This window comes from Schistocerca cancellata, chromosome 10, assembly GCF_023864275.1.
Source record: "Schistocerca cancellata isolate TAMUIC-IGC-003103 chromosome 10, iqSchCanc2.1, whole genome shotgun sequence".
Lineage (NCBI taxonomy): Eukaryota > Metazoa > Arthropoda > Insecta > Orthoptera > Acrididae > Schistocerca > Schistocerca cancellata.
Window position 1 is genome coordinate 35646787 of NC_064635.1, and position 27992 is coordinate 35674778.

Consider the following 27992-nt stretch of genomic DNA (forward strand, 5'->3'; position numbering starts at 1 on the left):
GGTGGTTGTGAGTTTTTACTGTTGGGTCACCTTCAGCACCAGAGAAGCAACATATACCACCAGCAAAACCAGCTGCTCCAACCCTAAGTGTTACATGTGCAAAATTAAACAAAACATACTGTGCAGAAGAGAGATAAGTTGCCTAAATTTGCATAAAAAATTTTAATTTGAGGCACCCTATGGAACTGAAACAATCTCATGTGATAAACAAACAAAGGTGTTAAGATAAAACATTTTCAGTGAATATGGAAAAAACTGTAGTTGTATGTGCAATGCTGATGTCCGTAAACCAATAACAACAAAAATCTATGTTCCTGCCTGCTACTTGACATATGAGTTGCATATTACACCGCCAAGTAAGAGTGAAGTGAAGTGCCTGAGGAAGACAAAACAGTTTGAAGTGCTGAAGAGAACACCAGCATTTCTGCACAGCAGTCATACCACTGAAAAACCAAAGGAGATAAGAAAATCAGAATTGAATACATTATGTGTTACAATGACACCACATTTGTAAATCTTGTTTTTAAGATGTAGCTGTTTCAGTGCAGTTCTGCTTTATGTATGATTTATATCTCCTAAAATTGATTGCAGCCTTTGTTGCACAAAACTTAGTCAATTTAGTTACAGAACATATTTAAGACATATTAACACAGATACTATTTTGATTTTGAAATGTTTTACTTTCACATTAAAATTAGCTGAAGGATTGTGTACATTCTTGTCTACAGATTTTAAGAGATGTTTGAGAACTGCAGTTTAATATCATGCATCATAAAAATACAGACTGTGTGCTGATGAAACAGGTGAGACATATATACAAAAAGATATGGAAAACAGTATGAAACTTCTCAACGGTCTCTGGAATTATTTATAAAATTCTCTCTTTGTGTAAATGGAAATAGCAAGTTGAGGCTGAGGTGTACAGCTGATGAAATGTAAACACTGTGCGTAATGAATGTTGCATCTGGATTCCAGATGCACTGTCAAAACCAATGATGCACACAAGAATAAACCTGAGAGTTTGAAGCAATTTCACCAGCAACACATTTTGCAGAAGTGATGGTGACAAACTCCCCCAACTGCATCCATCTCAGTTACAAAGGTGCACACACCATCCTCTGTCTGCCTGCCAGAATAGCAGATCTTCAAACATATCGGCGTGGGTTCTCACGGAGGGTCTGGTAGTAGCTGTACACAACCAGCAGGAAGTACACACTGAGCACTGAAACAGAAAAGTGTGAGAATGTAAGATTACACGCAAATCAAATCATGTTGTACTACTGCAAACAAGTCAAGAGTGTCCAGATATGAGAAAATTAAGCATTTTGTTTAAGTTGAAGTAAAGTGGAACTTTCTTCAAGAAACTGTAGAAGCCTAACCTCTATGCTGTATTAACAATACACTGACAGTACATTACTTAACACTTATGAAAGATAAATTTTACTCTTTGACAACCAAGCCTGAACATAACTCAGGCCATAATATTGTGTTCCAAAGACCGTGCCTGACTATAGTTCGAGCTACAACTTTCTTGATGCATGTGTTACCTGTCACTCATAGTGGACTCATTTCATATGAGAACAATGTACAGGTATTTCACTACCTGTCCATCACACGTGCTGCTTTTTGTTCTCAGTTTCCATAACAATAGCAAATGTAACACCTTATAACATGAAGGGCTGATCAATATATGATCACAGTGATGTAATTTCAAGCATGTACTCATTAGATTTCACAGTTTGACGTAATACTGCTACAAATATGTCATGTTTGTTCAGCAAGCAAGAAATTTTGGAAAGCCCAAGAGGAAGAAATTTTTCATCAACTCATCTAACCTTTTTTTGTTTGAAGGATAATTATTTTCTGTAATCTTTATTTTACATATTTAATCCCTGTCAAAGAACTGAAGTAAACATGAAAATAAGTCTTTAAGCTTACTGTTTTTAGTATGTATTAGTCTTGAAAATATATCAGTTACGTATGTGCCAGTGACACTTTAACTTATGTCATAAATGGCCAGTTTCCTAGGCCCAACATTCTTCTACGTGAATGGCATCCATAGCCGGAGGGGAGGGGAGGGGAGGGGGGGGAGAAGAGGGGAGGGTGTGCTCACAAGAACCACCCCTCCCCCTCCCCTCCGCTCCCTGCCCACAGGGAAAGGAAAAGAAAAATTTTAGTCTAATCAGGCATTTCTCTTTCAAGAAAATGATTTAAAAGTCAGTATTGCACCACTGCCATTCATCTTCTAAAGTGTTGAAAAATGCTTCACACCCCAGGTCTAGTGGCTGACCTCCCTTCAAAAACATTCAATGTTGTGATTCAGTTCAAGATTGCCCATTCATCAAATTTTATTGTTGATGCTGAACTATGTAGTGAAGGGGGTAATGCACAGAGTTAACATGACTGGTATCAGTTATTTTATGTTATATGTGCATAAATAAGTGCACAACTGAAGTGCTATTTTTGGAAACATGTAGATATAAAAAGTCATTCTCCTGAGTAAATTTGTTTACGTGCTAATAAGCAAGTCACATCATCATCCATGGCAGCAGTGGGCATCTTCCACTCTACCTATATTCCTTCATTCATTAACAAATACGGAGTTTTTTAATCATCTCTCTTGAAATTGATATTGCAGCATTTTTTGCAGTGATCTGTTCTCTCACACCTAAATAGCATGCCACTGCAAATTAGCTCCATTTTTGTTATCACACTGTGAAATCAACTTTATTTCTTTCTTGATTTGTTTACCAAGTTTCCTTTGCAATATACCATTTCATTTATAACACTTGGTTAGATTCTTTTTTGTGTCTGTTCAATTTGTAACTTGTGGAATGTCATTGAAATTTCTACACTTGAAATTTTTTTCCGCAAATACAGCCATTGCCTCTGTGTTAATTTCTGAGTGGTTCCTTGTATATAATCTTTACTGTCTGCCATTCGTAACTGGTTTCTGCTACAGGGTTATTTATAGCAATGTGTGTAATTTTTTGCACCAAGTTGCTTTTTTCTTTAAAGATTTGGAATATTTGGGTCATAATAAGAGCTACGATAGATCTCATCCTTACATAATGGAACAGAATTTTAAAAAATTGAGCACAGAAATCAGAGTGGCAACTACCTTTTGAGGCAGCTCTTGATACCACGACAACCCACTGTTGCCAAATTGTAGATCTGTATGTTGCTGTTAAAATTCTAGTAGGTGAACTGAACAAAATTAGAAACATTTCAAAAGGCTCCACGTATCACCCGGTCTCAAAAATTAAGTAATGCTTTTTGACAGTACATTGTATCAATCACAGATCATAAAGGAAAGGGCCAACAAAACCAGGCACAAGTAATGAAAACTAAATACAGACACACACACAGAGAGAGAGAGAGAGAGAGAGAGAGAGAGAGAGAGAGAGAGCGAGAGATAAGGAAGGGAGGGGTTACTTCTTTGGTGGTCAGCTCTCACCCTACAATAATAATAATAATAATAATAATAATAATAATAATAATAATAATAATAATAATAATAATAATAATAATAATAATAGTAACAATACGGAGAATTATGCAGTGTCACTGTGTGAAGAAGAAGCAGAGTTACTGTGCCACCAGTCACTTTACACTTTTAGAATTGGGAAGTAAAACGTATTTGTATTAAACTGATTGAATTAGTCTAACATACATTGTGAAAATTGCTTCCTGTGATGTTTCTAGTACCACAGACAAGCAACTATAGCACCAGTCTCTATAATAATGGTATACTTACACACATAGAGGACGACAAAAACAACTGCAATAAAGCCAGCAGTAGCAGTTTCAGCCACTGCGATGAGAGCAATGCATGTGATAATGCCTACGACAGTTGATGCTATGACCACCAGGGTTTCCACAACCACCCATGGAAGTAGCATGCCAGCCTTTTCCTGAAATATAAAAGAAAAAGCTGACATTACTGGTAAAAAATTTGCTTCCTTAATATGTGTTATTTTGGGAGAACTATATATCTGTCATGTTGAAAACAAATCTCCTCAGACATGATGAATAAAAAAGAATTATTTCAAAGAACTGAGAAAACATGCTTTTTTACCAAAATCAGATTACAAGCAGCAGGAATGGAGCAAAAAGTTTCAAAAAGAAATTTTGTTCTGTTTCTGATGAATAGTGTGTGTGCAGTAAGAGACTTACCTGAATGGCTCCGAAGAGGAGAAGTATGCCACAGATAGCCTGGATAATAGCAAACACGAGTGTTACTATTAGCTGCGTCTTAGTAACTGAAACAGCATGAAAATTATTAGTTGTGTTTCTCATAAGTGGGATATTAATACAAAAGGCAATGAAGGAATCACTACAAAAATCAGTAATTGTAGTATATCTGAATTCTGCCAACACTGTCATGACATGTAATAACAAGGGGTGGTCTGGTAACTGTTGGCACTACATAAGCTTGTTCACACATATGAGCCCATAACTGTTTCTGGTTATAACTCACTTATTGTATTAGCTCTATAATTATAATTGTATTTCCACTGGGGTGCCTGTTGTTTGTAATTAACCCTTAGAATAATGGTTTGTATTTCTGTGAAAGAAGGAAGTGTGATGCAATTCTCGTATTACCCTACCTATGTAATTCTCTTCATGTCTGCATAGCTACTTAAACCTACATCTGTTTCACTATTCAGCATTGGCCTCCCTCTGCAATTTTCATCCCTCCAATACCTTCCACTTCCAAATTAACTATCTCTTTGCATCATGATCCATCCTATCAACCTACCCCTTGGTTAGATTCAGTACTACTTCATTAGTTCCAGTCATCTAATCTTCAGCATTCTTCTTTAACACCCCATTTCAAAAGCTTTTGCTCTCCTCTTTCCTGTGTTGTGTAGTCTCATTTCTATGTAAGGCCACATTCCAAAGAAATACTTCCACTGTCACAATAATTGTCCAGCTTGAACTCTTTCTGCATCTTACTCCCTAATCTAATTCCTGCAGTATCACGTGATTTAGTTCAACTACATTCCATCATCCTTTTTTTAATTATATTGTTGTCCATATTGCAACCTGCTACCAGACACTATCCATCCCATTCAACTTAGTTTGCAAGTTTTTTTGTACCTTTGATAGAATGTCATCAGTGAATCTAAATTATTTTGTTTATTCTTCCTGAACTTTAACTGCTTTTTTCAAATTTATTCTTTGTTTCCTGAACTTGCCTGTCATTGTACATATTGAATAAATTATGGGATAGACTACAATCACTCTGTCTTTCTGCAATTACTGTCTTCATTTCATGTCCTTCAATACTTCTAACTGGAGTGTGGCGTGCGTGCAAGTTGTATATCACCTTTTGCTTCTTGCATTTTGTCAGTGGTAACTTCAGAATTCTGAAGACTGGTTTTACATGAAGCAGGCAGTTTAAATACGCCAACATCCCCATGTGTCTGAATAAAATTCAATGCACTGCATTTCAAAACACCGTTGATATATCACCATGTGCTGTTTGTGCCTGTTACTCAGAGATAAGTTTGATTATTCTTCTAATGTGACTTCATGGAGTACTGCAGTCCATTAATAAAAGGAATGCAGTAAGGTAGCTAGCCATGATTTTTGTCTACAAACATAATACAAATCATGTTTTTAGCCCATCTGGTATGAAAAAACTTGTCATGCATTGAATCAGACATTGAATAAGGTATTATGAATGAGCCCCTTAACATAAAATCCCAAATTATCTCAATTTTATTATTTTGATAGAAACTTAAAATCATGAGTACTCTGGTAGCTTAGGAATGGATGTAAAAATAAAAAAAGAAATCTCCTACATCTGTTTCAACACTGATACTAAGTGTCTGGCCACTAGAGGCCATCTGGTCCTACATTTATAGTCTGGCTGCCACATTTTGGTTGAGGTAGTTGCCACTACATATCGTCTTCACTGTGTGCAGTTTCTGATACTCTACAACAAAATGCGCACTTTCCTTTAGTGAGACAGTGCTTTCAAAAAAGGATGGCTGTAGTGATCCTGAGTTTGATATTTAATTTATCAGTACAGAAAATGAAGAATGATGTGACGTTACTTCATTAGAGATATAGTGATGACAGTTCCTCGCACGATTGACAAGTACGGAGCAGTGGTACAAGATTAATACATCCACAGTGCTCTGTTCTGCTTCTTCAAGGATTATGTACACAGGAAATCATCGTGAAAAACATGGTTAGACTGCATAGCTACACAGAAACTAAAAAATGACTTCTAGTTTAAGGATATTTTAGTCAAAGTCCATAACAGGAGTATACTCAGGATTTTATTACTGGTGATCTTCAATATTTTGTAAGTCAGTATTTTGAGCTTTAAAATCTCTCTTTGTATGTTTATCTGTAATTATATTCATTGCAGGACTTTTTTTGATAATAATTTTAAAAAAGAAAATCATTATTGTAAGGAATTACTGAATGAAAGTTGTGTGAGAGATATCTGAAACGGCAGTTATGTTAAATGCTAACAGCTTTCACTCTGGAAGCCAGGAGAACCACAGATATTAAGTTATGCGGTATGCTAACTCCACATTCCTCACCTTTAGTCTTGTAGGGTAGCGCTTTATTCACTGTCCTGGTCAAACTGCCATCACTGCCCTTCAGTCCAAAATCGTTGTCTAATTTCTCAGCTGTATCTCTAAGTTGCTTCTCAATATCTGTATGTACAAGGCTGTTAAAGTTATCTATGGCATAATTTAGATCTTCATCAACATACTGATGTGTGTGCAAACTGTTCGCTGTTGTTGCAATCTGCACGAGGCTCGCAATCTGCAATGGAAAAAGAAATACATTTGCACTCATTTGGTTCCAGGTTATGGTTGGTACATTATAATTGACAATTTTATACAGAGTCATAGTCTAGCTCCTTAGTGATCAGCCTTTTTGTTCAGAATTAAATAGGTGCCATACAGAATAGTTTGTATCTTTGCTGAAAGTAGAAATGGAGACACAGTCACCCCTTAGGTTCAGAAGGTTGCCTGTGGGCGTGTGCAGCAAAACGAATGAAGGGAAAGACAAGCACCTGGTTAACAATATGGTTTCGAATTTTCTTTGAGTATTCCACAAACAACAGTATTCAACTCTTCATATAGGTTACTGATCAGGAAGTATTTTCAAGGTGGTATAAAGAACTGAATACCAATATTCTCATCTCAAAAATTATGGGAAAAGACGAGAATCATGCTTTAAGTGCCTAAGATATGAGCCATTATGCTGTGGGATATTTCATGGTGATGTTATTGTACATAAGGCAAGAAAAGATTTAGTTTATATTTCTAAGACAGTGCTCCACAGCTGAAGCAGTCTTAGGTTTTTATGGCTGTAATGTCATGGAATTTGAACTTGAAAACTGCGAATAGTGCTCCCAGCTATAATATACCTTCTTTTGCCATGTGGAGAAGCATATACCCATACTCCACACATTCCCAGTAAAGTCCAAATACTGTGATGCCCTTTAGGTGAATGTGCATCTCCCATACAGTTGTAAGTTACCAGTATTGGACAGACTTTGAGCATGTGTAAATGCCCAAGGAGAACATTTGCCAGTGTTATAGTTCACAGACAATGTAACCTTTCTGTGTGGATGTAAGAACAACTTAGGGTTGCTGTGGAAAGGCACAGACAGTAAACTTTTGCAGAACACAATGTGGGGGTTAACAAAGGAAGGTCAAAGGTGAATAGTTACTTTCTGAACACCAAATATGGGGTGCTAAAGTGTAGCAGAAGTGATATACTTCCCTGTAGCACAGAAGGTCACACAGAATGGCTGAAACAAGGAAGGCAACAGTGAATGCTGGCATAGGCTAATAAGTTTCTTTAAAAAGCTCTGTTGACAAGATTTGATGATATGGAAGTGGGAAATCAGTTCCTTGAAGTGTACATCTGGGATGCTGCATTATGGAGAAATGAAACATGGACCGCTGTAGCCCGCATCTCGTGGTCGTGCGGTAGCGTTCTCGCTTCCCACGCCCGGGTTCCCGGGTTCGATTCCCGGCAGGGTCAGGGATTTTCTCTGCCTCGTGATGGCTGGGTGTTGTGTGCTGTCCTTAGGTTAGTTAGGTTTAAGTAGTTCTAAGTTCTAGGGGACTGATGACCATAGATGTTAAGTCCCATAGTGCTCAGAGCCATTTGAACCATTTGAATTTTTTGGACCGCTGTAATTCCGAAGAATTAGGAGAAAATGATGAAGGAGAAGAAATTGCAGTCATCTGAAATGGAGTGCTATTGAAGAATGTCAGAAACTCTGTGGGCAAACATTTCCAATGAATAAGCATGTTCTAAGTAGAACATGTAGTAAAAGAAGTGTATGAAAGGACCTAAACAGAAGAAGGGACTGGTTGATGGAATATCTGCTACGGCATCCGGGAATAGTTTAACTGGAAGTGGAAGGAGCTGCGGAGGGGAAAATAGGCTTGTAGAAAAAGGACTTGAATATGTAAAAATGCTATGGAGTATGTTGCATGTGGTAAGAACTAGGTAGAGGTGTGAAGGTTAGGCAAAGTTGCATCAAACCAGTGGAAAAGCAGACAGCTTAAAAGAAAATCATTTGGCACTGGGAAAGGGCAGTAGTGAAGTACAGCAGTCAGGTGCAGTAGTCAATGCAAGGAAGCCACATTACTCTAATTACTATGATGATGTCTTTCTTTCCCCTGTGTACTCACCACATACAAGACAGCAATGATGATGGTGCCCGTCTTCAGGGAGCACCCACAGCAACACTGGTTGAGAACTGCCATGTCTTCAACTCTTTCTGGTTTTCTGATGGGAACGTAGCTCTGTAACAAAGGGATGATGGTCAAATTCCATGCAGAAGCTCGAAGCATATCCAGAAATTAAATGTCGAAATACATAGTTCTCATTGGCAACACTTTATACTACACACATTCTTTGCTTTCTGCTTATCCTTACTGTTATTAATCAATTATTTGTATTTCTCTGGTTGAGATTTGTGATGTGTGTGTGAGCATAAGTAACTGCCTCCTTTGTGTACCCAACACCAGAAAGAAAAATTATCTGCACTTTCCTCTAGTGTATCTAAATGCAGTTGGGAACCAGCCCATCATTTGTCCAAATGAGTGTGACAGTCACTTAAAAACCCACCTCAGGCTGGCTGGAGTAAATCAGCTGTCACTGGTTGCTGCACAAATTCTATATACGACCAGCTTGCCTCCCTGTCTTGCAAAAACATAGCATTCAGAACTGGTGTTTCATTTATTGGTAGCCACAGCAGAATCTGCTCATAACTATACTTCAGCATCTGAATATTGGAATCACAAGCGATCTTTTTGCAGGCTAACAGAACAAAAATTTCAATTAGGGTGATATATCAACTAGGGTTATATGTTGTCCTTTCTACTTAATGACAGAATGAGTGAAGTTCTGTCTTTCTTGACATGCTTGAAGCATTTTGTCAAGTAAAAAAATTAGCCTTCATGATTGTTAGTGTCTTTGATTACCATTTATTTTTTGTGTCTTCTCTGATTTTGGACTTGGCATTTACATTTTCTGTTACATCTCCAGAAACAGCAAGGGACTGTGTTGTAGTTGAGCATAATGTTTAAAGATGAATTTCAACAAAAGTTTAGCAATGATAATGGAATAAATTTCAATTAAATCAGGCAATACTGAAGAAATTATATTAAGAAATGGGACATGAAAGTAGTAGAGGAGTTCTTATTGGGGCAGCAAAATGTGTGATAATGGCGAAGACAGAGTGGATATGAAGTGCAGACTGGCCAAAACATTCCCGAAAAAAGAAATTTGTTAATATATGAGTGTTACGTCATTTGAAGGTAGCAGGTGGTTATAACTGAAGTGCAGCTATTCAGAGAGGTTCAATGTGGGCTATAATTATCGCTTGGCAGTGGAACGTAGTAGTTATTCTAATATGTTAATGCAGAATGGATTTACACTGGAAAAGAATTAGATGCAAATCTGGCACTGTGAATGAATGAATGAAAGACATACAGAAATGTTTCCATATGTAATGCATCAGGAATGGGACATGGGCTGAAAAGCTGAAACAATTGAGAAAGGTGTAAAGTTGATTTTATTATTAACCACCACTTACACAACCAAAGATTTTGAAGAGATGTTGCACAGCCCCCGATTGTTCCTTGTAGCCATTGCCAGAATTAATTCTTTTTCCAGCGTGAATGTGTTCCACATTAATGCACTGAAACACCTACCAGGTTTCGCTGCCATACAGTAATTACAGCCTACATTGGACCTGCGTGAGTGGCTGCACTTTAATGATAACCGCCTGGTATTTGTTTAAAGTGTAGTACTGTAAGGAAGTGAAATGTAGACATGAATACTTCTGACAGAGTAGAGGCTTTTAAAATGTGGTATTCCAGAAGAAAGTGGAAGATTAGCTGGATTGGCCTGATAACTAAGTACTGAATCGAATTAAGGATAAGGATGTATACAACAAATCAGTGGCGGCCGTTGTGCACGTGAACACCCTAACTTTTGACTCCTTGCAGATTTATTGGTTATTTTTCTTTGAATGCTGTTCAGATGTTCACCGTATCTGTTGCGCTGTGCTACATGGCTCCTCTAGAATCGGTGATACTTGGCATCAGGTTCGCGAGCACACCTCGGCTTGTGCCCCTATAAAGGAGCTTCTGCGCAGGCGCGACTGGCGTGACGTAATTGCCTTACCGGCCCAATACATGCGGATTTGATGGACAATGTGCACGATTCACGGCGTGCACGGCTAGCTCTTACTACTCAACAACAAGTTCACGTCAGTGCGTCTAGGTGGTAGCACGCTGTAGCAGACTTTTATCCCAGTGGATTGGCATAAATCCCGCTAGACATTAGCGTATTCCTCGGATATAGTGTTGTAGTTTTAATGATAGATTTTTCTATTTTGTGGGATTCTGAATGAGATAATATACGAAGGTCTGGATTTTGTCATACAGTAATCCGTTTGAGTCACTGAGAACCACGGAGCACATCATTGTCGATTCTGAGACTGTGGCATTTATTGATACTTCTGAAGTCTGTTTATTGATCATATGGTGTGTCAGGTTTATCTATGCTTAGGCCCTCATCGTATACATGAAAATTCACGAAATCCTGTCTCACTGGTTTCTCTGATATTCACTTAAATGTCGGGTCGAGGACGATGTGCTTTTGGCCTTTATGGCTCTGAGATCCTTATCTGTATTCTCGTCAAATGACCTTTGTTGGTTGTTCACTGTGCAGGAATCGGCTTTCCTGTGCAGCGTCAACCAGAACTGTTGAATCTGTTTTAACTGCTTGCAGAAAAGGAAATTACCAGGAAAAGTTGGGCGCAAAGGAATTGGGGCCACCCATACCAGATCTGTAGTCGGAGAAAGTACGAAACAAAATAAGCATGACTACAACTGAACATTTAGCAAAGAAGTGTGTAACAAGCTAAGTTCTTGTGGGGGTGCTACTTTAGAATGTGATTTTCAGCCTGGAAGTTAATTTGGTAAGTAATACACATATTATGGATCTTGTATATTTGTCCGACAAATAAAAGCACGAAGACTCCCAGTTACACAGAAATGCGAAACCGAGAAGAGTGAAAGCTTAAACATTATTTCGTCCTTGCCATAAAGTGTACTTAATTATGTACAAAACAGCAAAATTCCACAAAACCTATTCTTCTTTTTTCAGACAAGTTACGCATGTTGTAATTATTATTTTATTATTAGTACTATTGACAGTGGCTGAAGTGATAAGAGCAACTGCATATTTATTTCGCACTATCATATCTGAATTTTAAAATGTGTGAACAGCCAGAACGTACACTTACGAGCTGCCATTGCCACAACTTGACTAAAAAGACGGATCGGTTGATGTGGTATATTCTGTAACACGAAGGTTCAAAAAAATGGCTCTGAGCACTATGGGACTTAACAGCTGAGGTCATCAGACCCCTAGAACTTACAACTACGTAAACCTAACTAACCTAAGGACATCACACACATCCATGTCCGAGGCACGATTCGAACCTGCGACTGTAGCGGTCGCGCGGTTCCAGACTGAAGCGCCTAGAACCGCTCGGCCATTCTGGCCAGCGCCAACACGAAGGAATCGACATTTAATGATGGACGGAAGTGTGAAGGATAAAAATTGCAGGGGGAGGCCAAGGGATGAGCGCATTAAGTGGTTCAAATGCATGCGGGTTTGCAGTGGTTAATCGCAACTGAAAATGCTTACGTAGGACTGAGTAGCGTGGAGAGCTGCATTAAACCAGTCTTCGGACAGAAGACCAAAACAAGAACAAAAACATATCTTTTCGGGCTCTTGTCGCAGTGTTACTGCTGTAATTTCTACCGTGACAATTTTCACCTCCCACGTGAATTCAGTTGACGGCATATTGTAAACATTGCCAATAGAATGATTGCGGTATGTGGAAATGGCAGCTCACGGCACCATTGGCGAATGGGTCATCATACGATATGTTGTGGCGTCAATTTGGTTGTACGTAAAATTCCGGCTTCATCGGACGGTATGTTGTGGGAATGAGAATTCTTATAGGGTCTATATCGTATGCTAATGACGGACGGAGTGCCTAGCTTCAACGGCAGTTTCGTAGTGATGTTGTGATGGTCTTGGTTCTGCAGCCGTCTCCTCTAGAGAGCCACTGAACTGTTCGGTTTCAGGGCACATGCGCAGTACGGCTTGTGCCACGCCCAGTTGGCGCGGGCTGGCTCGCTTTCTTCCGGCGTGACGTCATTACGACGTGACGTCAGAGCTGATGTGGGTCGAGCTGTCAGGCGGCCAAGTATACGCGCCAGGCGTTCTTCTGGGCCGCTTCGCTCGAGCTGTAGCATTCGGAAAGAAAGCAGGCTTCTGGGGACTATTGCACCAGAACATTCAAGTATGTTTTGCGTTTGATTAACGGCGCAGTTACAGGATACAGGCTGCGGGCATGTTCACTACAACATAAATTTATTTTTATCGATTCAGCTTCAAACACACGTATCCTCCAGCACGCATTTGCATTGCCAAGAGTACATATACTAAATTATGACGCTGGCCTTCCACCGGTTAGTAAGCATCACTGACAGTGATAATTCTATAACTTTTACAACTACTGGAAAACGGACCTGTAGAAATTATGTGAATCGTAACACACTACTGGCCATTAAAATTGCTACACCACGAAGATGACGTGCTACAGACGCGAAATTTAACCGACAGGAAGAAGATGCTGTGACATGCAGAGCATTCACACAAGGTTGGCGCCGGTGGCGACACCTACAACGTGCTGACATGAGGAGTTTCCAACCAATTTCTCATACACAAACAGCAGTTGGCCGGCGTTGCCTGGTGAAACGTCGTTGTGAAGCCTCGTGTAAGGAGGAGAAATGCGTACCATCACCTTTCCGACTTGGATAAAGGTCGGATTGTAGCCTATCGCGATTGCGGTTTATCGTAACGCGACATTACTTCTCGCGTTGGTCGAGATCCAATGATTGTTAGCAGAGTATGGAATCGGTGGGCTCAGGAGGGTAATACGGAACGCCGTGCTGGATCCCTACGGCCTCGTATCACTAGCAGTCGAGATGACAGGCATTTTAGCCACATGGCTGTAACGGATCGTGCAGCCACGTCTCGATCCCTGAGCCAAGAGAAGGGGACATTTGCAAGACAACAACCATCTGCACTAACAGTTCGACGACGTTTGCAGCAGCATGGACTATCAGCTCGGAGACCGTGGCTGCGGTTACCCTTGACGCTGCATCACAGACAGGAGCGCCTGCGATGGTGTACTCAATGACGAACCTGGGTGCACGAATGGCAAAACGTCATTTTTTCGGATGAATCCAGGTTCTGTTTACAGCATCATGATGGTCGCATTCGTGTTTGGCGACATCGCGGTGAACGCACATTGGAAGCGTGTATCCGTCGTCGCCATACTGGCGTATCACCCGGCGTGATGGTATGGGGTGCCATTTGTTACACGTCTCTGTCACCTCTTGTTCGCACTGACGGCACTTTGAACAGTGGACGTTACATTTCAGATGTGTTACGACCCGTGCCTCTACCCTTCATTCGATCCCTGCGAAACCCTACATTTCAGCAGGATAATGCATGACTGCATGTTGCAGGTCCTGTACGGGCCTTTCTGGATACAGAAAATGTTCGACTGCTGCGCTGGCCAGCACATTCTCCAGATCTCTCACCAACTGAAAACGTCTGGTCAATGGTGCCCGAGCAACTGGCTCGACACAATACACCAGTCACTGCTCTTGATGAACTGTGATATCGTGTTGAAGCTGCATAGGCAGCTGTACCTGTACACGCCATCCAAGCTCTGTTTGACTCAATGCCCAGGCGTATCAAGGCCGTTAATACGGCCAGAGGTGGTTGTTCTGGGCACTGATTTCTCAGTATCTATGCACCCAAATTGCGTGAAAATGTAATCACCTGTGCGTTCTAGTATAATGTATTTGTCCAATAAATACTCCTTTATCATCTGCATTTCTTCTTGGTGTAGCAATTTTAATGGCCAGTAGTGTATAAAGGGTGATCAGAAAGTTTCCGTTCGAATGTCGTACAGTCCAAAATAGGTGTACCAATCGGGCAAATTCGCCGCGAGTTTTGAGGCAGTCGTCCTATCGACGGACCAGGCGTAAGATACACGTTTGGTAAAACACCGTATATTGCTGCCTGAAAAGTCCGTAGCTGCCTGCTGCACGTCTCCGTCCGACAGAAATCGTCGACCTTTTTTTTTAAGGGACTGAAGGCATGATACTCAGTTGGGGACAGATCAGGAATATAGGGCGGGCGCTCGAGTATCTCCCACTTCAGTTGGCATAACTTTTGTGCTACGACATTTGCGATATGGGGACGTGCAACATCATGCCACCCTTGGCGCACCTTTCCACATTCTCCAACTTACGTCTGACGGTGTTTTTCCTTAAGCAGCCGAGAAAAGAAATTACAGCACGTTGGTCCTTTTTGGACGCATTTGGTAACAACGCATTTATCGCGAGCGCGTTGGAAAGATATGAATGCCGTACTAATTCTCTGTCTCCATTTCGGTGCTTATGTACCTGCATCGGGGTCGCGCTACGTTGCTTTATACGCTGCAGCAATGCCCTCCAATGGAAACCTTTCGATCCCCCCCCCCCCCCTTAAGTTTGGTAGTATGATACTGTGGCTAGATACATACTGTATTACCTACCTACAGACTTGATATTTAACTCCGACGAGTCTCAGGGTTTTTTTCTGTCGTTAGGTGCTTCTTTCATCTATAACAGTTACGTGTCTGAAGATGCCTCCTGGACTGGTGAAGTCGGTCGGGTCTCAGAAAGGCAAGAGGACACACCAGCTCCTAACCAAGATTCTGGTTCAGGGCGGCTGACGAAAATGTGAATATCTACACCTGTACTCCGGGAGACAACTTACGGTGTGCGGCGGAGGGTACTTTGTGTATGTGTGTCGTTTCCTCCTCCTCCAGTCGCGAAGTGTCCACACGGAGAATGATTGTTGTTATGCCTCCATGTTTACTCTAACCACCTTTATTTTACGTTTACAGTCTTTACGTGAACTGTACGTAGGGGGAAGAAATATACTGGCTGACTCTGCTAGGAAAGTACCCTCACGGAATTTTGACAGTATACAGCAGTGTGACAAATAACACCTCCGTTCCAACGTATGCCACTGGAATTGGATGAGCAGGTCGACGACGCTCCCTTGCTCTTTATGATGAATTACCCCAAATTATGATGGCATATGAAAGCAATGAATGAAAATAGGCATAGTAGGCTAATTTACTGGTAAGTTTATCACCAAAATTTGCAATAACTCTAACAGCAGAAGTAGGTAAACCTAAACGTTTCAGCACATCAGTGTGTTTCTTCCAATTCATTTCCTCACCAATGCACGCACTTCCAGTAATTCTGAATATTCTGCCTTAGCAACAGCCTTCTCTTCAAAGTCCATATCTATCAGCGTTGTTCTGCCATTTACTGTCCGGAACTGTATATACTTTTTTTCTGAAAATTTCGTGGGAGTCCAATAGCAGAAAACCACTTAATTTTCTGAAAGACTATTCACATTACATTGCTGGTGAATGTCTAGAGTCTAACCATTATGTATAAAATAAAAACTACTGATTAGCATTAGCACTGTAATACAGTAATGTAAATTCACTGTATTAAAATTCGTGCAAATATTTCACTTCTTCCCATATCCCAGAGACAACTCTCCGTGTGGTCCGTGATGAAAAAAAAAAGCTGTGCTGGCGTGTGGGTCGTCGCTTCTTTCGACGTGGGTGCCGCGCTCTTGAGCACTTATGTCATCGAGAGGGGGGCGGGTCAATTGGGATCTCAGTTCGCGCTCTGGCCAGACTAACAAAGGAAGTGCGTGACCTCGAACGTTCGCAGAGATACGAAAATGTGCTTAGAATGTAAATCACTCATCCTAAAAACAGTGGTTGTTCCCACTCGCGTGCAAAACGCTCCTGTCATCAGCTAGTGCCATCGGTGGCATCTTTTACTTTCACAAACAAGTACTTAACCTAGGTGTGTGAATAGTGCAACTGCAGTAGCACACCGTCTTTGACAATATTTGTAGTGTATTATAATGTAAAGAGTGTACAATTGTATCAGAAGGCGAATTAGTCCCATGAATATTGTCAAAAGTGTAGAGGAAAAGTTGTGACGTGCCGTGTACCACAAGTAAAGTTACACACGATCATTTCTTTAGACTTCATAATCAAATTTCTTAACCTAACAAGGGAACCTCCCCATCGCACCCCCCTCAGATTTAGTTATAAATTGGCACAGTGGATAGGCCTTGAAAAACTGAACACAGATCAATCGAGAAAACAGGAAGAAGTTGTATGGAACTATGAAAAAATAAGCAAAATATACAAACTGAGTAGTCCATGCGCAAGATAGGCAAGATCAAGGATTGTATAAAACCGAGGAGCGCCGTGGTCCCGTAGTTAGCGTGAGCAGCTGCGGAACGAGAGATCCGTGGTTCGAGTCTTCCCTCGAGTCAAAGTTTACTTTCTTTATTTTCACAAAGTTATGATCTGTCCGTTCGTTCATTGACGTCTCTGTGCACTGTAATAAGTTTAGTGTGTTTTGCGACCGCACCGCAAAACCGTGCGATTAGTAGACGAAAGGACGTGCCTCTCCAATGGGAACCGAAAACATTTGATCGCGAGGTCATAGGTCAACGGATTCCTCCACAGGAAAATACGCCTGATATATTCTATACGACACTGGTGACGGCATGTGCGTCACATGACAGGAATATGTTTTCGACCCACCTAACTTGCACACTTAGCGAATGGGTAAAAAGATTCTTCTACCTTGCCCGATTTAGATTTTCTTGTGGATGTGATATTCACTCCCAAAAAAGTGATGAAAACATAAGAGTTTGTCACATAAACTGAAAATAAAATAAAATTTACACTCGAGGGAAGACTTGAACCAAGGACCTCTCGTTCCGTAGCTGGTCACGGTAACCACGGGACCACGGCGCTCCTAACCTCACGTTATCCTTGCTGTTGCCTATCTTGCGCATGGACTACTCAGTTTGTATATTTTGCATATTTTTTCGCAGTTCCACACAACTTCTTCCTGTTGCAAATGTAATTAGTAAGGCGTTTAACACTGGCCTGCTTGAATGCAAAAGTGATGTTGAATGGGAAAAAGTGTTTTAGTCAGATGAGCGTATCGTTCAGTTCCGCTTTTCTCTGACCATTCCGTTGAAGCCCCACACTCGCAGTTTGAAGACCGAAGAGCTGTGCAACACTATCAGATCACTCGGACAGTTTTTGTTGGGAGAGTAATTATTTCAAGCAGAGAGAAGTATAGCAATAACTCATGAAAGTGACATACGGTTTTTCTGGTCCTATTATACAGATATTTTGTTTCTTCGCGTTACTAAAGTTGCCCTCTTAGACCTTGAACAGGGTATTTCGCAAATGTGGTGAGACGGGCATGTTTTCAGACGATTAGCTCATACCGCTGTTTCTTTGGGTGAGATTTATAATCCAAGCACGTTCAAGGTCACACTTCCCACGTAGGTATTAGCTGTAGCTGCGTACGGGAGTGAAGCAGAGGTCCGGTTATTACACGCACGTGAAGAATTTTCTTAAGGCGATTTCAATCAGATATTCCTTCCTGCGAGCTACATCGCTTTGTACGATAGACTGGGGAAACTGGAACACCAATTTTCCACTGTCATCGCATCGGGTGCTGTAAAATAAAATCGCCATGGGCTGTTCAAGTAACGTTAATTCAAATCTAATAACGTCGTCGATAAAAAAAAAAGCACTCCGTCTTCAGGCCACGAATGGCCTACAGGGACCATCCGACCGCCGTGTCATCCTTAGTGGAGGATGCGGATAGGAGGGGCGTGGGGTCTGCACACCGCTCTCCCGGCCGTTATGATGGTATTCTTGACCGAAGCCGCTACTATTCGGTCGAGTAGCTCCTCAACTGGCATCTCGAGGCTGAGTGCACCCCGAAAAATTGCAACAGCGCATGACGGACTGGATGGTCACCCATCCAAGTGCCGACCACGCCCGACAGCGCTTATCTTCGGTGATCTCACGGGAACCGGTGTATCCACTGCGGCAAGGCCGTTGCCAACGTCGTCGATAACCGGCGATATTTCTACAGGTGAACAACACGCTAGTTTTAAGGTACATTTAAAACGAGAGATTGCCGTGTATGGTGGGTGACGGCACGCAAACCGGGAATCGAACCGTTACACACAGTCCACGCGAAAGTGTCAGCGAGGTGCTGAAGGAACCTCAATTGGGATACTTTGAAGACAAGGGAAATTATTCTCGCAGAACCATGTTGTGAAAAGTTAGAAAAATTCTTGACAATCTTGTTGACCCCGTCGTCTATTGCTTAGGGATCATGAAAATACGATATGGATATTACGGCCCCTACGTAGAATGAATGACAAAACCCACAGTCGATGAATGACATTGTATGGACATACACAAGCCAACTTGTTTTTTCCCCTCGGGCGTGGGTATGTATTGTCCTTAGCGTAAGTTGGTTCAAGTTAGATTAAGTAGTGCGTAAGCCTATGGACCGATGACCTCAACAGTTTGGTCCCACAGTACTTACCACAAATTTCCAACTTGCTTTGTTTATTTCTTCAGCGGCCCTGCAGATGATACGTATAACATAACGCGGTATGCTACAGGAACGCGTTCACAATATTGCGTTGGTTGCCTAGGGCATATTGCGCCTTACCAAAATTCCGTGGATTTTCCAGAAATTTTATTTTTTAATTGGTTTTTGCCACATTTTACTTCTTAGACATGAGACAGCGTGCTTTAATTACAGACGATGTATTGCGTGGTCAATCTTACGCTTATTATTTGTATTTTGCATACTGTGGACCTTGTTTTTTGGGACTTGTGTGGGTGACGTGTGCGTGTGCGTGTGCGTGTGCGTGTGCGTGTGCGTTTTTCTTAGTACACACATCAAATCGGCCAAGCCACAGAAAACGACATGCACACACATAATGCAAGATATAAATATGAATTTACAATCACGGTAAGGTCAGTGCGTTTTTTCGTAGAACAAATTGTAACATCAATGAACGAAAAATAATTGTAGAGTTTATGATATGTTAGCAGTAATTATTCTGTTAGTACCGTAGAACTCGAATCTACACATACTGAATTTTTGTGACCTGTTCACCACCTTCACTGAGCTAGCAGTGTATATTTTACTTAAATGTGCACATATATGATGGATGTGTGGCGAAAAGGCCGAATAGTAAAGAACCAATAATAAAAACACCCATGTCTGACGACAAAATATATCGCTCCTATTGTAACGTACGCTACATCTAACGTAACAAGGCGGACGTGCTAGAGAGCAATTAAAAATTAAAGTAAAAGTTCCGAAAAAATGTACGGGAATTCTATGCGGGTACAATAATAAATTATACCAAACTCAATCACGAACGTGTCGCATACGTACAGAATGTATTTTGTATCTTAACCTTTATCTCCTGCAGTATCGCTGTTGATGAGCGTACCAGATGATTCAAAAATATAGATTTCAGTTATTATGGACAAACTATAGAAGATAGAAATACATTGCGCGTGCCATTGGATACAGGAACGTTCGAAGTTTTTAGACTGCTGCGCTGTTTGTTCGTAGCAACATGGCGAGTACACCACATGAGAAATCATTTTGTGTGTTGGAATTTGCGCGAAGTCAATCCACTGTTCAGGTGCCGGCCGCGGTGGCCGAGCGGTTCTAGGCGCGAAGTCCGGAACCGCGCAACTGCTACGGTCGCAGGTTCGAATCCTGCCTCGGGAATGCATGTGTGTGATGTCCTTAGCTTAGTTAGGTTTAATTAGTTCTAAGTTCTAGGGGACTAATGACCTCAGATGTTAAGTGCAATAGTGCTGACAGCCATTTGAACCACTGTTCGGGTGCAACTTGCATTCGGCCTCCGATTCACTCAGAAGCCGCCTCTGAACAAGCAGATTTATGACTGGTATACAAAATTGTTGGAAGCTGGTTGCATGAACGAAGGTAAGAGCGATGGTCGTCCACGCACGTCTGAAGACAATGTCGAGCGTATCCGAGACGCGTTCACACGAAGCCCTGTGAAACCCACAAGACGGACACGTCACGCATTTCTGCTTCCTTGTGCAACGGTGTGGCTTGGACTGCAACGACGCCCGCATATGAAGCCTTAGAAGCTGCAGTTGGTGCAGCAGCTGCGTCCCGGTAACCGTAACAGAATGTACGAATCGACATTTCATTTTCTATCGGATAAAGTAAATCGCTATAATCTAAGAATCTGGGGTTCACAAAATTCTGGCGGCGTTGTCAAACATGAAAGACTCACCGAAAATGACTTTTGTGCCGTTTCTGCTCAAAGAGCTTATGGACGTTTCTTTTTTGCGTAAGATTCCAATGATTTCATTTTCATGCATGATGGCGCGCCTCTTCTCACTTTGGCCTTTAGGTGCGGCGTTATCTCAACACCGCCCCACGACGTTGGATTGCAGGAAGTGGCCAGTTGCTTTTGGCGTCCCAGGTTACCAGACCTCACTGCCTGCGAATTTTTTTTCTGTGGAAGTACGTAAGACAGGCTTCGTCCCACCTGTGGCAGTACTTTCAAGAGCTTGAAATGAAATTGTTGCAGCTATCGAGCCAATAAACTGCGACCTGTTGGTTCGTGTGCGGAATAAAATGTATTACCGTTTCGATGCTTCTCGAGCAACACATGGTGATGGTGCTCCTGCTCAGTGTATGGAAAGTATCTGTGCAGACATAAAACTCTGAACCTCCCTCTATGCAGTGACATGCGCAATGTGTTTCTGTGTTTGACAGTTCGTGACAAACAACTGATACCTTGTACGCCTGGTTGGTTAGGAAGGTGTTTAAGTTTGTGGTATGTAACTCATATGAGCAGATCTCATTTTCTGTAAGGTTGAGACGTGTTGAGTGTGCTGTTCACTTATGTTTTGTACTTTTTTGGAACGGATGTCTGAAGATGGGTATAATCCCGAAATGCATAACATGTTCTAATGAAAGATTCAATTGAACATTTCATGACTTATTGCGATTGTACAGCATTGGTTGCCAATTATTAACTGATATCTTTGTCTTTGACTCATCTTTTGTGACCGATACCGGCCGTACCAGAAATAAGAATACTGAAACAAGCTGCCTTGTCTGCGTGTATACAAACAACGCCATTCACGAACTTCATTCAGGCCGCTGGACACGGTAAATACAAAGTAGTTATTTTTCTCCCTCGCGCAGTAATGTTTGTGCCATGGACCCTCTGCCACGCGCTACAGTGGCTTTTGGAGTTACGTATGTCGACGCATATTTGAATAATTTGCATACCACGTGGTCGTCCGACCGAGGTAACGGATAGGATTCGACACTTCGCCTTGACATTCCCACGGGGAAAGTGAAGCTTATTCGTTGCGAAACCTGTCTAAGGTCACAGGTGCGCAGCCTGCAGCCAAAACAATACTTCAGGATTCCGTGTGCCTGCAACTGACGTTAAGAAGTGCCAGTCCCGAGCTTATGGTGTTTGATCACCTCGAACCCTTATTTTTCCTTCTCTCCAAGTACCGAAGTGCTGAAACCGGTCCTCAGAAATTGTTCCATCTTTCAGTCATCGCACGAATGCCGAATTGCAATGGTTCAAATAGCTCTGAGCACTAATGGGACTTAATATCTGAGGTCATCAGTCCCCTAGAACTTAGAACTACTTAAACCTAACTAACCTAAGGACATCACACACATCCATGCCCGAGGCAGGATTCGAGCCTCGCGGATCACACTCGCGCAGTGATACCTGAACGCGCGAGGTATTATAACGAGTGTACAGACCTCCGATTAGTCAGTCTGCATTTGTCTGCACCAGTCTGTATTAGTCTGTACCAGTCTATAGTCAAGTTTCAGTCTGTGCCTAATAAGATTACCATATTCCTGTACATAGCCATGAAGATAAATGAATAGACACTTTGTCAAGTATCAGAGATATGTGAGAATAAGATTAACGTACCAAAACCAAAGGAACTTCAGATTGTCAATTGTAAAGAATCCAGTTACGTAATGTTTATGCTTGTTATTTTAATAAATGTGTGTGAAAATTAATCAAGTTCTGTTTAAAGTTGGTCACCGTCAATCTGCTACTCTAAGCATGCAATTGACATTTCTATCGTCTGACCTAACGGCAGAAAATAAACACGCCACGATAAGACCACGAGACATATTGCAGACACTCGCTTACTTCGTTAGAGCGCGAAGTCAAATAATCTGATGGCGTGTGTACCGAAGGTCTTACAGTACGCACACCACAGAAGGGCAGCACGTTTTGTATTATAGCGAAAGAGGGGGGGGGGGGGGAAGAGAGAGAGAGAGAGAGAGAGAGAGAGAGAGAGAGAGAGAGAGAGAGAGAGAGAGAGAGTGTCACTGAAATGATACAGGATTTGGGGTGGACATCATTAAAACAAAGGCGTTTTTCGTTGCGACGCAATCTTCTCACGAAACTGCAATCACAAACTTTCTCCTCTGAATGCGAAAATATTTGTTGACGCCGACCTATGCAGGAAGGAACGATCACCACAAAAAAACTGAGAAAATTCAGAGCTTGCACGGAAAAATATAGGTCTTCGTTTTCTCCACGCGCTATACGAGAGTGGAATAGTAGAGAATTGTGAAACTGGTTCGATGAACCCTCTGCCAGGCACTTAAATGTGATTTGCAGAATATCTATGTAGATGTAGATGTACACGTCGCTCAGTGGGCCTGAAGATGGCATAGTAAATCGCTGAAACTGGTAGCCAAATAAGCTAACTGTTCGGAAACTAGACGGCTGAAAGGTGATTTGACAACCTGTAGAAAATTAGATGTCACATGGAGTTTTGTCCGCCGCTCGTGGTCTCGCGGTAGCGTTCTCGCTTCCCGAGCACGGGGTCCCGGGTTCGATTCCCGGCGGGGTCAGGGATTTTCACCTGCCTCGAGATGACTGGGTGTTTGTGTTGTCCTCATCATTTCATCATCATCCAGGAAAGTGGCGAAATTGGACTGAGCAAAGATTGGGTAATTGTTCGGGCGCTGATAACCACGCAGTTGAGCGCCCCACAAACCAAACATCATCATCATCACATGGAGTTTTATCGACTCGTTTTTCTCCACGCGCCACTCGTGGCAGGGGCAAGGAAGTGTGGCAGCGGAAGTACCCTTCGTCACGTACCTTATCGGGCAGTAAAGCCTTCTGCTCCTGTGTCGGCAGCTTGCTAGCCTGAACTGAGACACAGACCGACGTGGCAACATAGCAGCACTTGACAAACGCCAGACAACGAGAATTTGTTAAATTCTTGAGTGGAGTGATCTTTTTCACCAGTAGCGTGCGACAGCTTTCTGCTCTTAGTGACCCTGGAGCGTGCTCGACTGGAACATCTCCGACTCGGCTCTCTCTCTCTCGGACGTAAACACGAGAGATTACCTTGTCGCCTAACGACGCGCCGTCGGTGGAAAGGCTAACGAGAGGAAAGTAGCGGCCGCTAGGCACGTTCGACTATCCACACATGCCGCCGAAGCGTTCTTGAAAGGCGCTTCAGTAACACACGCCCCCGCCGCAGCTGGGAACTATTCGCCAGCGAGTCCTGTGGCGGTAGCAGCGAAAGCTTGCGTTCAGAAATAGTCACCTGGAGCTATACTTCCACCAACGCACGTTCAGCGGAGGTATAAACAAACACTTTCCGCGATTGGTCACCACTAACTGTGCACATTCAGCAAGGTGTTGGAACGTCATTGGAAATAGGACCTACTTCTGGATTACGTATTTTTTGTTGTTGTAACACGAATGATAGGTCGACGAAGGCTGAAAACAAGCATTTAAAGTCTTAAGCGTTTTTTTCCACTCACTGTCCTTTAAGTTTTAAGCCGTGCAGTTCTTGCTTTAAGCCTCTGTCCTTCACTGGACACTCGCTTTCTGTCTCACGCTAGTAGTACCCACGGGGGTTTTTCGGTTCGTGTGCGTCGTCGAAATGTGTGGTGACCATGTTCGACACCGAAGCATTTGCGCAGAAATCTTAAAAAGCACAGATTTATCTTAATGTTTTAGGGAAGTCTACAAACATACCACTGATGTGAAACGTGGCAAAAACCTATACTACTGAACAGACGATAAGTCAGTTGCGGGTTGCCTACCTAATGACTTCCAGCGGTAACAAAAATTTATTTTCAGTATTTCACATACTTCATTGGCGAATTTAAAAATTTTAAATTATGTCATAATCTGCTCATTAAGATGTATAATGTTAGTTTAAGATTTTAACACAAACTAGTATTGATATATATATATATTTGTGGAAGCGTGGATCACGACGCCCAAATACCCGGATTATATTCACCCAGGTTTTGGAAGTGAGAGCACTTAGCGACATGAACGAACTTTACACATAATTTCAAACCTTTTCGAAACTTTCTCGCTAACACTCCCCATAAAATAACGAAAAAATTACCAATAACTACATTTTCACTGTTCGGGCACGACGTTACAATTTATTACTTCTGTACCTGTTTACAAATAGCATACCTGGAATATGACGTCTGATTGTCTGGTCGTAAACACACGTTCATTTCGTATTTCTCGATTTCGAGAAGGCTTCTAACACTCGCTTTCTGTCTCACGCTAGTAGTACCCACGGGGGTATCTGATAAAATTGCGCGCCTACGAAATATCGTCTCACTTGTGTGAATGGATTGGTCATTTCTGTCAAAGGTCACATTTCGTAGTGGTGAAGGGGGGCCATCTATGGAAAACGTTGGGTGGGGGTGGGGTGTCAGATATGGTAACACAGTTGCGGAATCAATGTTTCCTACTGATGTTGACTGCCAGCTACGTGCGAGAACTGAACAGCTTAAAGCACGAGAAATCAGAGTTTGCACGGAAAACTTTAAATGTACTTTTTTTGCAGTTGCTATTTGAGTGTAGAACGGTCAAGAAAGTCTCAAAAGCGTGTCTGCGAATCCTATGGCAAACACGTAAGTGTGAATTACAGAGCACTCTTGTAGATGTTTACCTTCTGTGGCCGCAACGTAATCCTCAACTGGCGCGTTACACTTGCCTGTTAGATACGCCAAAAAGTCTGTGCGTCGGCCACTTGGCCGCAGTATGAAGTAATCCTATCGTACTCGACTGTACTCGATATGGCGTGGTGTACCTACCGCGGGAAGGAGAATCATCCGACCTGACAAATGACGTACACGAATTCATGGCGCAATGTTGACTTCCGTATGTGTATCTAACCCCCGGCGCTACGTCTCACGCAGAACGCGTCCGAGAAAGATAAGTTTACGACTGTATACGTAGTGACTCGTTCACCGTCATCGTGTTCACTATCTGTATATGTATAATTTTAAACACCGTATTGGAAGTAGGGTTCATTATTTTTGAAAGCGAACTGTGCCCAGATTCATCCACATACTCTGTACAAGAAGTGGTGAAAGGTACTTTGAAACATTTTCACATTTTAAATTATTTCTTTTTCTGTTCCCCTAGCAAATGGAACAAAGGAGAAACGATTGCCTTATACGCTTAATTTGTCCTAAAGCGAGATGAAAGCTGAGGCATTAAATTCGTTTTGCAGTCTGTTGCAAATTGATGTTGTCTAAACTTGCTCAGAATTGTTTGGGTAAAATATCCTCTTCTTCCGAAGCTTACGGAGCAATTCTGTAACACTCGTACGTGGTCGAACCGACCGACCAGCCAAGTACGAGACAAAGTCCTACACATTTCTCAAGAGATGAGGGCAAGAGCGCGTCATTGAAATCTTGAGTGTGGTGACACGCTAGTCTGTAGCTTAGTCCTAAATCTTGGATATGTAGGGAAAGTGATAATTTGCTAGTTCCCGAAGTCAGCAAATGTGAATGACAAATTTGATAATAAATTGACCGTAGCGTAGCCTAATGTTTACTTTGGTGTCGTGTTTAAACGCACTTTGTCATATCTGCCGCAATTTTCATCATAGAAACTAAAACTGCGAGGTAAATTCGGAAAACATTTATTAGGCAGTGGAGAAGTCTCTGACGAGTAATATATATATATAGCCGACCGCGGTGGCCACGCGGTTTAGGCGCTGCAGTCCGGAACCGCGCGACTGCTACGGTCGCAGGTTCGAATCCTGCCTCGGGCATGGATGTGTGTGATGTCCTTAGGTTAGTTAGGTTTAAGTAGTTCTAAGTGACTGATGACCTCAGATGTTAAGTCCCATAGTGCTCAGAGCCAGCCAATATATATAATCTCGAATGATGTTAGTCAATCTGTATATTGAGCAAGCAGTAAAGGAAACAAAAGAAAAATTCGAAGTAGGTATTAAAATCCATGGAGAAGAAATAAAAGCTTTGAGGTTCGCCGATGACATTGTAATTCTGTCAGAGACAGCAAAGGAGGAGCAGTTGAACGGAATGGACAGTGTCTTGAAAGGAGAGTATAAGACGAACATCAACAAAAGCGAAACGAGGATAATGGAATGTAGTCGAATTAAATCGGGTGATGGTGCGGGGATTAGATTAGGAAATGAGACACTTAAAGTAGTAAAGGAGTTTTGCTATTTGGGGAGCAAAGTAACTGATGATGGTCGAAGTAGGGAGGATATAAAATGTAGACTGGCAATGGCAAGGAAAGCGTTTCTTAAGAAGAGAAATTTGTTAACATCGAGTATAGATTTAAGTGTCAGGATGTCGTTTCTGAAAGTATTTGTATGGAGTGTAGCCTTGTATGGAAGTGAAACATGGACGATAAGTAGTTTGCACAAGAAGAGAATAGAAGCTTTCGAAACATGGTGCTACAGAAGAATGCTGAAGATTAGATGGGTAGATCACATAACTAATGAGGAGGTATAGAATAGGATTGGGGAGAAGTTTGTGGCACAACGTGACAAAAAGAAGAGACCGGTTGTTCTGAGGCATCAAGGGATCACAAATTTAGCATTGGAGGGCAGCGTGGAGGGTAAAAATCGTAGAGGGACCAGTCTCAGGACTGAAGACACAACAACAATATATCGAATGAACTAGGAAACGAATGTAAGAGCGTCCATTGTTTGACTTACTGAGATAAGAACAGCACAACCCATCTGCGAATGTGTGCTAACCGTAAGGTCTCCATCTATACTCTGCAAACCACCATGAGGTGCATGGCAGAGGGTGGAACGTCGCTGCGTATGATGTCAACACCTTACACGCCAAACAAACCTTCCAAATAGTTGAAGTCGAACACATCGCGAAAGACTATTGAAAGACCGACATTCACGCTAGAAAGAGAGTTGCGAATAAGACGCCAACAGTCCTCAGAGGAACACACCTTGACAGCAGACTCCTTGTAGATTCCAGCAGGGCCTCACGAATTCCTCTTCTACTCACACTGACTGCTCCACTTGTGAAACGGCCCGCGCCGGGCCGGAGTATAAAAACAGCCGCGACAAGCGCGCACGGCGGGGTGGG

General features: G+C 42.1%; 1 protein-coding gene across 1 annotated transcript; it reads right to left on the minus strand.

Moving 5' to 3' along the window:
• Positions 1–848: 848 nt before the first annotated feature.
• LOC126106293 (uncharacterized) lies at positions 849–27986 on the minus strand. Its single transcript, XM_049912513.1, has 6 exons — positions 27853–27986; positions 8685–8798; positions 6564–6792; positions 4177–4262; positions 3758–3914; positions 849–1222 (listed from the first exon to the last, which is right to left on the minus strand). Exons 2-6 carry the CDS (start codon positions 8757–8759, stop codon positions 1146–1148), a joined length of 624 nt encoding a protein of 207 aa, XP_049768470.1. The 5' UTR covers positions 8760–8798; positions 27853–27986; the 3' UTR covers positions 849–1145.
• Between the last annotated feature and the right edge of the window lie 6 nt (positions 27987–27992).